Raw genomic sequence first — 12,973 nt, 5'->3', positions numbered from 1 at the left:
ATAAGTGTAAGCCATTTACCATAATAAGCACTTCTAGTTATGTGAAGGGCTTTTTTATAGACTACACTTTTTCCATGCACGATAAGAGTCTACAGACTTACAAGAGAACCACTTCCTTTCCATTTTACACACTTTTTGTTTCAGCATTTCAGCATTTTCAGTGACATTAACCTTGATAACATCACTTAGTGAACAATACCAAAACATTATTGCTGGTCACGGACCTCTTAACATTTCAACTTCAGAGCTGTTTAACTATGAACTTATTTATAAAAATATGTTTCCTGAAATATTTATTTCAACACGGTTACAGAAGTCATCAGCTGTTTCTTCTTCATTCAGGTTGGAGGGCTGCTTGTTGTCAGAGATCAGCTGTTCTTCTCTGGTCTCAGCTCTGAAGTCCAACCCCTCCCATTTGAAACATCTGGACCTGAGCTGGAACCAGCTGCAGGATTCAGGAGTGAAACATCTGTGTGGTTTCCTGGAGAGTCCAGACTGCAGACTGGAGACTCTGAGGTCAGACATGTTTTAGTTGTGTGTTCAGATGAATCTGATGTGAAAGTTGTGTTGACACTAACCTGCAGACATCAGGCTGATCTCCTGCTGATCCACACTGACCATCTTACACCTCTGGTTTCTTCTTCTCTGGTGTCTTTGTGCAGCTTGCAGTGCTGCGGTCTGTCAGGGATCAGCTGTTCTTCTCTGGTCTCAGCTCTGAAGTCCAACCCCTCCCACCTGAAACATCTGGACCTGAGATTCAACTACCAGCTGCAGACTGCAGATGTGGAGCAGCTGTCTGGTCTGGTGCAGAGTCCACACTACCAGCTGCAGACTCTCAGGTCGGTTCTGACTGGAGCTTTTGGAGTTTTCTTGGAGGTTTTGGTCTCCTCAAATAGAGAAGACTCCGTCAGTCCAGGTGAAGGAGTTTCAGGTGTTGATCGTCTGAACCTCCTGCTGCTTCTTCATCATTCACTCACATTTCATGTGAAACCTGCTGTCTGTTCTGTTAGAACCACACACACCTCACGTCACACGTGTGTTCTGTTAGAACCACACACACCTCACCGTCACACATGTGTGTTCTGTTAGAACCACACACACCTCACCGTCACACATGTGTGTTCTGTTAGAACCACACACACCTCACCGTCACACGTGTGTGTTCTGTTAGAACCACACACACCTCACCGTCACACATGTGTGTTCTGTTAGAACCACACACACCTCACCGTCACACATGTGTGTTCCTGCTGTCAGGAAGCAGCTCCAGGTCCAGACAGAACCAGACAGAACTGAGTTACATATTCATCTTTAAATCCTCTATGAAAGCTCATCTCTGACGGAGACAGACCCCCCTGAAGACACAGACCACACACGTCCTGAAGGAAGACAGGTTTCTGCTGACGGCTAACAAACTAACACGTTGTTCAGGTTTCAGGGACTGGGCTGAAATGACGGCTGACCAGGAGTAAAGAACCCTCATCTAAATAATTATTGATCCAAATAGGAATCAGAGGGACCAGGAGAGGGAGATGGGGACCGTGCAGGGACGGGCCACCGGTCCAGAGACCAGGACGGTCTGTAGTTCGGTTAGTGTGAGGCAGAAGACAGATCCAGGAACAGCGGGCCAGGGTCAGAACCCAAGACAGACAGATAAGCTCAGGCAGATGTAGCGATCAGGGCTGGACCTGAAACAGGTCCAAGGACACAGATCCGGTCCAGCATAGCAGTCCCAGGAGAACTGCTGGAGACCGGTATCTGCAGGGAGACCACAAACCCAATCTGGTGAGAGTGAGAGCTACAGACGGTTTAAATAGAAGAGGAAGAGGTGAGGATGATGAGGGTGATCAGCTGGCAGGAAACTCTTCATCTCCCTCCAGAAGGTTCTTCATGGACCGCTGTAGTCGCTGTGAGGTCGGGGTTTGTCCGTACCGCCGTATCTCTTTACAGCAGACGTTCTCCCCCGGGCTCCGCGCTGTTGCACATTCACTGCACGTGCACCGTCCCACATGTGAACATATTGTAAAGTAAAAGTGTTGCTTGAGTCAACAATGGAAGCGTCCAACAGCTCTCTCAGTCAGCAGCTCCCGGTCCAGAACTCATGAGTGACGTTCAGAAGCTTCCTGCAGCCGTTGTTGTCCTGGTTCTGGAGGAACGGAGACAAACGCTCGTTGATAAACTGGTCTCCACGCCAGAACCAGCACCACGCATGTTTTCCCATCAGCCTTTAACACGTGTGGCGTCTGTGGAGGGAGGAGCAGCAGAGGCTGCAGAGAGCAGCAGGAGGAAAGAAGCAACAGGAAGTAACATTAGTCTGTCAATCAACACCACTCTGATCATCCCAACCTTTATTCCATGAAAATACATGTTATCTGTAATAAGTAGATAAAGTTGTCATCCAGTGAAAGGACCAGCAGCTCTTCTTGCTGCTGCTCCCTCAGACAGTCCACACCTGATCCTGGAGCAGAAGATGTTCAGCATCGTTATGTCAGATATCACATCTCACAATCAACAAGACCAGACTGCTGCTTTCCTTCATGAAGATGCTCCAAACACTGTAAAATAAGTCACATCTGTGACTCCACGGAGCTAAAAGTAAAACGTATAATCAGCTGAGAGAGTCAAATGTAGTTTATCATTTTGAACAACAAAGTACTTAGTTTACTTTCAGGAATATTGTTGAATAGTGTTTAATACTCTTATTACTATCAGTGGGATGATGCAGGTCCTGTATGGAGTTCTCCAGAACCTCTTCTCCTCCTACAATCGCTTCTGTTTGATTGTGATAAGTCTGTCATTTGTGTTTCATCCTTTATTAACAGAAATATGATAAAATAATTATAATAATTCTGATAGAAATACCAAAACATTGATGAATGTTGAATTTGACGGCAGGAACAGAACCAGTAAAAGTCCAGTCCTGCATTCCCAAGTCCATACAGGGTCTCCATGATCCTCCGATAGTAATCAGAGTACTCACCACTATTCTAGAATACTTTGTTACCACATTCCTGAAAGTAAACAGAGTACTTTTTTGGCTGCCGTTAAAAATGATAATCTGATCAAAGAGATGAACCAGTAAGAACCGGGCCAGGATTTGGACCAGGAACCTTGTGACTGTGAAGCTCCAGTGTTGCCCACCACACCACCCTGAACGGAGGAGGAGAAAACACTCATCTAGATGTTTATCTGTGTTTTATTCTTTCTCCAGGTGGGAGCGCTGCAGTTTGTCAGAGATCAGATGTGATGATCTGGTCTCAGCTCTGGAGTCCAACCCGTCTGATCTGGAACATCTGGACCTGAGTGAGAACGACCTGCAGGATTCAGATGTGAAGCAGCTGTGTGGTTTCCTGGGTGGTCCAGACTGCAGACTGGAGACTCTGAGGTTTGTTCTTTGACTGAAGTTGTAACAGTTGTGAGTTCTGCAGCCACAAACACCTGAGCTGCTCTGAACCATCCTGGTCTCTGGACTCATCTGCTCCTGACATCATTAGAAACCAGCTGAAGTGTCTGCAGGCTGCTTTCCTCTCCGTGGAGCACAAGTGTGCAGTATAGAGTGGTGAACGATGTTCCCTCAACAAAGACGTCTTCATTCCATCCCAACATGAACTGAACCTGAGCAGCAGAATGTTTGTTTGTGCAGAGATTGTGCAGCATCGTCTACAAACATCTTCATCTTCATCTGTCCAACATGTTTCATCTGATCCAAACACTGAGATTCTAACGTTTGTACCGACTGAGATATTCCAACACAACATGAGTTTGTATGGATGATCCACTGGTGGAGCTGCAGAGCTGCAGAGCTGAAGTCACTACGTCTTTATTGGAGCAGCAGCATGATGTCATGAATATTGATGAAGATCTTTTTCACTGGTTCTGTTGGAACCTGCACCCTGGTGGTTCAGCTCCAATCTTTTATTCTTCATGCAGGTTGGAGGGATGCATGATGTCAGAGATCAGCTGTTCTTCTCTGGTCTCAGTTCTGAAGTCCAACCCCTCCCACCTGAAACATCTGAAACATCTGGACCTGAGCTGGAACCAGCTGCAGGATTCAGGAGTGAAACATCTGTGTGTTTTCATGGAGAGTCCAGACTGCAGACTGGAGACTCTGAGGTCAGACATGTTTTAGTTGTGTGTTCCGATGAATCTGATGTGAAAGTTGTGTTGACACTAACCTGCAGACATCAGGCTGATCTCCTGCTGATCCACACTGACCATCTGACTGCTCTGGTTCTCTTTCATCATATATCATATATTTCACTCGATGTCTCACTATGGGACGTCCCGCTGCATTAACCTTATTACACCAATGCTGATTGGCTGGTGAAACGTGTCCGTCCACCGCAGGTAGGTGGATGAGGTGTCGGCTTGCGGAGAGATGCCCTCTCAGCAGCAGGAGCCCGGTCCCCGGGGCTGCTCCGCACGCCTCCCATGGAGCCACTGGTTGCAGCGCAGCTTCCAGGCAGCCGGCTGTCAGCCGTGTCCTCCAGGAGCCCCGGCGGTGTCCTCCAGGAGCGTACGAGGCAGCTGCGCTTTCGGCCAGAGCGCTCAATGTCCTCTCAATGTCCTCTCAATGTCCTCTCAATGTCCTCTCCCTGCTCACAGCGTCACTGGCGAGTCCCGTCCTCTCTGACGCCCGGGGTCCGTCCTGTCCAGGAAGGTGGACACTACGGACGCAGCCTGACAGGTCGGGGCAGAATTCACCAGATCTGTGAGGGACAGAGTCCTGCTGCAGGGACAGAGACCTGCTGCAGGGACAGAGACCTGCTGCAGGGACAGAGACCTGCTGCAGGGACAGAGACCTGCTGCAGGGACAGAGACCTGCTGCAGGGACAGAGACCTGCTGCAGGGACAGAGACCTGCTGCAGGGACAGGGACAGAGACCTGCTGCAGGGACAGAGACCTGCTGCAGGGAAAGGGACCTGCTGCAGGGACAGAGACCTGCTGCAGGGACAGAGACAGGGACCTGCTGCAGGGACAGGGACCTGCTGCAGGGACAGGGACAGGGACCTGCTGCAGGGACAGGGACCTGCTGCAGGGACAGGGACCTGCTGCAGGGACAGGGACAGGGACCTGCTGCAGGGACAGGGACCTGCTGCAGGGACAGGGACAGGGACCTGCTGCAGGGACAGGGACCTGCTGCAGGGACAGGGACCTGCTGCAGGGACAGGGACCTGCTGCAGGGACAGAGACCTGCTGCAGGGACAGAGACCTGCTGCAGGGACAGAGACAGGGACCTGCTGCAGGGACAGGGACCTGCTGCAGGGACAGGGACCTGCTGCAGGGACAGGGACCTGCTGCAGGGACAGAGACCTGCTGCAGGGACAGGGACAGAGACCTGCTGCAGGGACAGACACCTGCTGCAGGGACAGGGACAGAGACCTGCTGCAGGGACAGAGACCTGCTGCAGGGACAGAGACCTGCTGCAGGGACAGAGACCTGCTGCAGGGACAGGGACCTGCTGCAGGGACAGAGACCTGCTGCAGGGACAGAGACCTGCTGCAGGGACAGAGACCTGCTGCAGGGACAGAGACCTGCTGCAGGGACAGAGACCTGCTGCAGGGACAGGGACAGAGACCTGCTGCAGGGACAGGGACCTGCTGCAGGGACAGAGACCTGCTGCAGGGACAGGGACAGGGACCTGCTGCAGGGACAGGGACAGGGACCTGCTGCAGGGACAGGGACCTGCTGCAGGGACAGGGACCTGCTGCAGGGACAGAGACCTGCTGCAGGGACAGAGACCTGCTGCAGGGACAGGGACCTGCTGCAGGGACAGAGACCTGCTGCAGGGACAGGGACAGAGACCTGCTGCAGGGACAGAGACCTGCTGCAGGGACAGGGACCTGCTGCAGGGACAGAGACCTGCTGCAGGGACAGAGACCTGCTGCAGGGACAGGGACCTGCTGCAGGGACAGAGACCTGCTGCAGGGACAGGGACAGAGACCTGCTGCAGGGACAGGGACCTGCTGCAGGGACAGAGACAGAGACCTGCTGCAGGGACAGGGACAGAGACCTGATGCAGGGACAGAGACCTGCTGCAGGGACAGAGACAGGGACCTGCTGCAGGGACAGAGACAGGGACCTGCTGCAGGGACAGGGACAGAGACCTGCTGCAGGGACAGAGACCTGCTGCAGGGACAGAGACAGGGACCTGCTGCAGGGACAGAGACAGGGACCTGCTGCAGGGACAGGGACCTGCTGCAGGGACAGAGACCTGCTGGAGGGACAGAGACCTGCTGCAGGGACAGGGACCTGCTGCAGGGACAGAGACCTGCTGGAGGGACAGAGACCTGCTGCAGGGACAGAGTCCTGCTGCAGGGACAGGGACAGGGACCTGCTGCAGGGACAGAGACCTGCTGCAGGGACAGAGACCTGCTGCAGGGACAGAGACCTGCTGCAGGGACAGGGACAGGGACCTGCTGCAGGGACAGAGACCTGCTGCAGGGACAGGGACAGAGACCTGCTGCAGGGACAGGGACCTGCTGCAGGGACAGGGACCTGCTGCAGGGACAGAGACCTGCTGCAGGGACAGAGACCTGCTGCAGGGACAGGGACCTGCTGCAGGGACAGGGACCTGCAGCAGGGACAGAGACCTGCTGCAGGGACAGAGACAGAGACCTGCTGCAGGGACAGAGACAGGGACCTGCTGCAGGGACAGAGACAGAGACCTGCTGCAGGGACAGAGACCTGCTGCAGGGACAGGGACCTGCAGTTGGACCTCCAGCTCACACAGACATTTCTGGAACCATCAGCGGTTTCTGTCCCTGAAACGGTTCATTCCGTCTCTCATGGGTCATCATGTCCCGGTGAGGACGGACAATATGAGGACGGTGGTGGACATCAACCTCCAGGGGGGATGACGCTCCCGTCAGTTGCACATGCTGGCGGCGTTGGTACGATTCCCTCCACTGGCCCTGATGCCCCCACTCTGTCCAGAGGGAGTTATGTCCCGTCCGTGCGCTCTTACATGGACAGGACGAGGGGTTTCAGGGGGAGCCATCAGCTGTCTCCTGGGCTGGTCCTCATACAGGGAGACTGTCACAAAGCAGCTCTCCCACCGGCTGCTGGAGGCGACTGCTTCTGCTTATACGAGTCAGGGTTTGCAGCCGCCTGTGGGCTCTCGTGCCCACTGGACTCGGAGCCTGGCGGCATCCTGGTTCTGATTCAGGGGAGTTTCTGTCCAGGACATATGTGCTGCGGCGAGTTGGTCCTGCCTCTCACTTTTGTCCGTTTCTCTATGCTGGACGTCTCCGCTCCTTCACGTGCGCTTCTGTTGTCCTGATGTCGTCCACACGGGATATCTAAGGTAGGTGGTGCTACCTGCAGTGGACGGACACGTTTCACCAGCCAATCAGGATTGTTGTAATGAGATTAAAGCAGCGGGGCATCCCATAGTGAGACATCTCACTCATATTACTCAGAGAACCGGGGTTATGTAAATAACCTAAAGTTTCTTCTTCTCTGCTGTCTTTGTTCAGGTTGGAGTGGTGTGGTCTGTCAAAGATCAGCTGTTCTTCTCTGGTCTCAGTTCTGAAGTCCAACCCCTCCCATCTGAAACATCTGGACCTGAGTAACAACAAGAAGCTGCAGGATTCAGGAGTGAAACATCTGTGTGGTTTCCTGGAGAGTCCAGACTGCAGACTGGAGACTCTGAGGTCAGACATGTTTTAGTTGTGTGTTCAGATGAATGTGATGTGAAAGTTGTGTTGACACTAACCTGCAGACATCAGGCTGATCTCCTGCTGATCCACACTGACCAACTGACTGTTCTGGTTCTCTTTCATAATATTTCTCTGGATGTCTCACTATGGGATGTCCCGCTGCATTAACCTCATTACACCAATGCTGATTGGCTGGTGAAACGTGTCCGTCCGCCGCAGGACCAGCTAGCTTAGATATCCCGTGTGGACGACACCACGTCATTCAACCTCCTCTTCTCACTCGGAGCTCATCTGGGCCCTGGGCTTGTTAGCTGAACTGTCCCCAGACAGATCTCACTAGCTTCTGTCTCCGGGCGCTAACCAGCCTTGGATGTGTTTATCTGCTGCGTCGGTCCCACCAGCTCGAATGTTGTTCTTTCCTCGCCCTCCACGGCTCGGTTGGCACCGTCACGACGCCTCACCACGGCTGCTCCAGTACAGAGTGTTAGCACAGCAGCTCCTTTCTCCCACCTGGTGGAGGAACTGGAGGTTAGCGTGGGCTGGGGCTCCCAGCTCCACCCCCGCCCCGCAGGAGGAAGACGTCCTGGAACTGGACTATGGGGACGATGAAGAAGGCACCTGGGACCTCCTCATGTCAGAGGATGAAGACGAGGACGACCTCTTCATCACTCCGCCCCGGGCTGCACAGCCCGCAGCCTCTGGGGATGGAGATGTGAGCAGCACACCAGCTTCTCCCTCCCCAGCTGGGACATGCTGGACGCCTGCAAACGCTGCTGCCCGGCTGCCGTCCCCTGGCCCCTGGCCCCTGTCCCCTGGCCTGCTGTCGTAGCCGAGACCCCCACATCCCGCTACGGAGGGAACTAGCTGCCCTCGGCCCAGAGCTCCACAAAGCAACTTGTCCCCGTCTCCCAGAGCTGCTGGATGAGGTGGCGGCTCACGGAGAGACGCCCTCTCAGCAGCAGGAGCCCGGATCCCGGGGCCTCGTCCCTCCACTGCCAGGAGCCCGGTCCCCGGGTCAGCGGTGTCCTCCAGGAGCCCCGGCCTGCCGTCCAAGTCTGACCGTCTTCAGTCGGCCCCGACTGGAACGCCGAACGAGGCGGCTGCGCTTTCGGCCAGAGTGCTCAATGTCCTCTCCCTGCTCACAGCGTCACTGGCGAGTCCCGTCCTCTCTGACCCACAGGGTCCGTCCTGTCCAGGAAGGTGGTCACTATCCTTCTCAGTGTCCAGCAGGAGTGATATTGTCCTTCTTGCAGGACCTGCTTGACAAACGGAAAGCCTTCTCCACGGTGGATTTTACTTGCAGCTATCGCCGCCTGTCACGTGGGCTTTGGGAAGGAAACAGCGAGCAGCACCCGCTGGTTTCTGTTTTCTGTAGGAGCTTCTCCCCGTGTCCAGACCACTGGTACCACCATGGGATCTGGCTGTGGTTCTGGAGGGGCTTAAGGCCCTTTGAGCCCCTGGAGGGGCAGACGTGGAACACGTGTCTCAGAAGGCCGTGTTGTTGCTGGCGCTGGCATCGGCTAAGCGGGTTAGTGACATCCACGTGCTTTCGGTGCAGCTGTCGTGCACTCAGCTTTTTCCGGGGGATTGAGGAGGATTTTGAAGCCCAACCCGGCATTTGTGCCTCAGGTGGGGGTTCATGTTCTCCCCTGGACCTCGTGGTTTTGCTGCCCCACCAGGGGAGCTGGGGTGGTATGCGTTATGTCCCGTCCGTGCAGTCTTACATGGACAGGACGAGGGGCTTCAGGAGGAGCCATCAGCTGTCCCCTGGGCTGGTCCTCATACAGGGAGACTGTCACAAAGCAGCTCTCCCACCGGCTGCTGGAGGCGACTGCTTCTGCTTATACGAGTCAGGGTTTGCAGCCGCCTGTGGGCTTGCGTGGTCACTGGACTCGGAGCCTGGCAGCATCCTGGTTCTGATTCAGGGGAGTTTCTGTCCAGGACATCTGTGCTGCGGCGAGTTGGTCCTGCCTCTCACTTTTGTCTGTTTCTCTATGCTGAACGTCTCCGCTCCGTGCGCGGCACGTGTGCACGGGATATCTAAGGTAGGTGGTGCTACCTGCGCCGGACGGACATGTTTCACCACCCAATCAGGATTGATGTAATGAGATTAAAGCAGCGGGACATCCCATAGAGAGACATCTCACTCATATTACTCAGAGAACCGGGGTTATGTAAATAAAATCTTCTCTGGTGTCTTTGTTCAGGTTGGAGTGGTGCAGGTTGTCAGAGATCAGCTGTTCTTCTCTGGTCTCAGCTCTGAAGTCCAACCCCTCCCACCTGAAACATCTGGACCTGAGTTTCAACAACAACCTGCATGATTCAGGAGTGAAACATCTGTGTGGTTTCCTGGAGAGTCCAGACTGCAGACTGGAGACTCTGAGGTCAGACATATTTTAATTGTGTGTTCAGATGAATCTGATGTGAAAGTTGTGTTGACACTAACCTGCAGACATCAGGCTGATCTCCTGCTGATCCACACTGACCATCTTACTCCTCTGGTTTCTTCTTCTCTGGTGTCTGTGTTCAGGTTGGAGTTCTGTGGTCTGTCAGAGATCAGCTGTTCTTCTCTGGTCTCAGCTCTGAAGTCCAACCCCTCCCATCTGAAACATCTGGACCTGAGTATGAACAACAAGCTGCAGGCTGCAGATGTGGAGCAGCTGTCTAAACTGCTGCAGAGTCCACACTACCAGCTGCAGACTCTCAGGTCAGTGGAGGTTGGAGTCGGTCCTGCTGCTTCCAGCAGTTTTCTACTAAAACCAGTGTCTATCAAAGATCCAGTGTTTCCAGTGAAGCTGCAGCTTCTCAGCGGCTGCTTTCCCCAGTAAAGCTGTGAGAGGAGGATGATGACAGGCTGCAGGATCAGAGGATCCAGATGTGTGTTGTAGACCAGTGTTGTGCTGGTGTTCACGTGTCCACAAATAAAGGAGTATTCCAGCTGACGGCCTTCCAGGATGTTCAGACACACAGCTGCTCCACTGCAGCTCTGAACTGTGAAGGAACCCAGAATGGAAAATCCACCAAGAACCTCGTCCATGTGGCCGTTTCACACGGAACAAAAACAGGAACTTCACAAGAATGGAATTACGTTTTTGAACCAATAATATAATAACTTAAAGGAGCTGTATGTAAGAGCAATAATAAAACGAATCATAAAATGACCCCGATATGTCAACAGACATTTAAAAATCATGTTAATTTCAAATACTTATGTCACTGACAACAGCACTCAAGCCAGGATATTCCAGTTTAAAAAGAGGAGTTGCAGCCCTCAACTGATGTTTATGTTGTCATTTTTTGTTTTGGCCTGAAGCTCCACCCTCCACCTATCTCCCAATCACCAAGTCAGTATTGTTTCTGAAGCTCCACCCTCCACCTATCTCCCAATCACCAAGTCAGTATTGTTTCAGCATCCGGGTTGCCAGCTCGGCTCTAATTATGGCAGCCATGGCAGCCTACGTTCCTGCTGCATTCTGCAGCCTACCTGGCAACCTCTGGTCGGGGGGAGGAGGGGGAGGGTACACGCCGCTCAACAATATTTTGAAAGTGACTGCAGTACCAGTTTTGGACATTTCTTACAGACGGCTCCTTTAACACATTATTGGTCTAGTAGCCTATAAGAAAACAAGTATTTTAAAATCTAATAACTGCAGATAATATAATAATATATAAACAGGACTGAATCTTTCGTAAAAATTAAATGTTTGTGCAGTTAGTTAATCATAAATTGGTTCAGTTGATGGAATAGTCGTCGTATTGGTTAATCGAGGTTACGAACTCTGCAGCACTCAACTTATAAACTTAATTTATAATTTTATGTGAGCGTCTCTGAACAAGGGAAGTCAAGACAAAACTGAAACACGAGGTTTCAAAATAAAACAGGAACCTCGTTATTTTTACTGTAACTATAAAATTATTTTCAGGTGTCATGAGTTTAGTATCAAATAAAACAACAGTCTCGTCTGTTTTTATCTGCAGAAAATGAACCAAACAGACGACGGTGGACCAGGTGGAATCTTCTCAGAGAAAACGTCCTCCTATAATCTCTCAACACCAGCAAAGGTTGGTGAAACATGTGGCTCCACCAACCTCCACCTCTCCTTCATCAAACACCCTCGTCTGACGTTCTACTCATTATTTGGACTAAATGAGGTTGAAAGCGACTCTTCAGAAAACCTCTGGATGACGTCACAGAGGGTTTTAAGTTCTTCTAAATTAACTCGGTCTGTTGTTAGCACTCAGCGAGATGTTTTTGTACAACTTTAAAAAAACCAGGTCGTCAAAGGTTGTGCTTTAGAGAACAAGGTTTGTTTAGAAGAAAAAAAGAACCGAGTCGGTGTCGTTGCTGTACAAGGAGAGGACATTTATTGAAGAATTCCCAACATCACAGATGTGTGTTATCTGAGGTCGTGTCTTTCAGATTTCAGTGATTCAGACAAAGTGAATTCATCCACTCACATGCAAGTCACACACCTGTGCACTCACCTGCTCCCCCAGACACACAGGCCCACGGTCCAACATACGTTCACAGTCTCGATACGTACAAAAATTGATACAAATACAAATAATACCACAATAAAAACATTGTAATTATTCTTTTTTTTAAGAAATTCTTACAGTTTAGCTATGTTCTCTATTCTGTAGAAAGACAACTAAGCTTTAATAAGGGAGGAATATTTTTTTCTGCCCTTCTCTAAAATGATCAGTATATCATCAATGAAAATTATTACAGTGTACATATATATACATGTGTGTGTGTGTTTTATATATATATATATATATATACATACATATATATATATATATATATATATATATATATATATATATATATATATATATATATATATATATATATATAACACATGTATGTATACATATATTTATTTTAATCTATGATTTCTCCGATGGCCCCTGCCTGCTGACTTTATTCACAGGCTGTTGGTTCAGATCCTGACGTACGAGGACTCGGAGCCCCGACACTCGCATATATCACTCTTTAAGAATCCATGAACGACAAAAAAGATGACAAGATGAACCCAAACATCCCAGCATGTACAGTCTTCAGAGTCCATCCACCCAAAAACAGGCGACGCTCCGTCTTTGCATCCCCAAGATAACGTTGAGGTCGACTGTACAGTCGTCCAGTGTATCGTCTCGACTATTGACGGGTAAAAGCCCAGATGATGAGAGGCTGATCAGTGTTGTGTAAGAAAATGTTTCTCACCCTCCAGTTTCTAGAGTCAAACCCGACAATGTAATAATATCAAGTGAAAACAGAATAAAAGAAAAGTCCCCATACAAACTGCATA

The 12,973-nt window shown here is 51.1% G+C and overlaps 1 protein-coding gene across 1 annotated transcript in view; it reads left to right on the top strand.

Moving 5' to 3' along the window:
• The window catches only part of LOC133422947 (NACHT, LRR and PYD domains-containing protein 12-like), a 256,789-nt gene extending 244,387 nt beyond the window's left edge, over window positions 1-12,402 (top strand). The window contains exons 15-22 of the mRNA XM_061713009.1: window positions 343-516; window positions 663-839; window positions 3,212-3,385; window positions 3,931-4,113; window positions 7,479-7,655; window positions 9,869-10,045; window positions 10,192-10,368; window positions 11,640-12,402. Coding sequence (XP_061568993.1) covers window positions 343-516; window positions 663-839; window positions 3,212-3,385; window positions 3,931-4,113; window positions 7,479-7,655; window positions 9,869-10,045; window positions 10,192-10,368; window positions 11,640-11,646 — 1,246 coding nt within the window. The 3' untranslated portion in view covers window positions 11,647-12,402. The remainder of the gene's footprint in view (window positions 1-342; window positions 517-662; window positions 840-3,211; window positions 3,386-3,930; window positions 4,114-7,478; window positions 7,656-9,868; window positions 10,046-10,191; window positions 10,369-11,639) is intronic.
• The last annotated feature ends 571 nt before the right edge of the window (window positions 12,403-12,973 follow it).

This window comes from Cololabis saira, chromosome 22 (assembly GCF_033807715.1).
Source record: "Cololabis saira isolate AMF1-May2022 chromosome 22, fColSai1.1, whole genome shotgun sequence".
Classification (NCBI taxonomy): Eukaryota; Metazoa; Chordata; class Actinopteri; order Beloniformes; family Belonidae; genus Cololabis; species Cololabis saira.
Note: the sequence above shows the minus strand (reverse complement) of the source record. Positions and strands in the feature narration are given on the sequence as shown.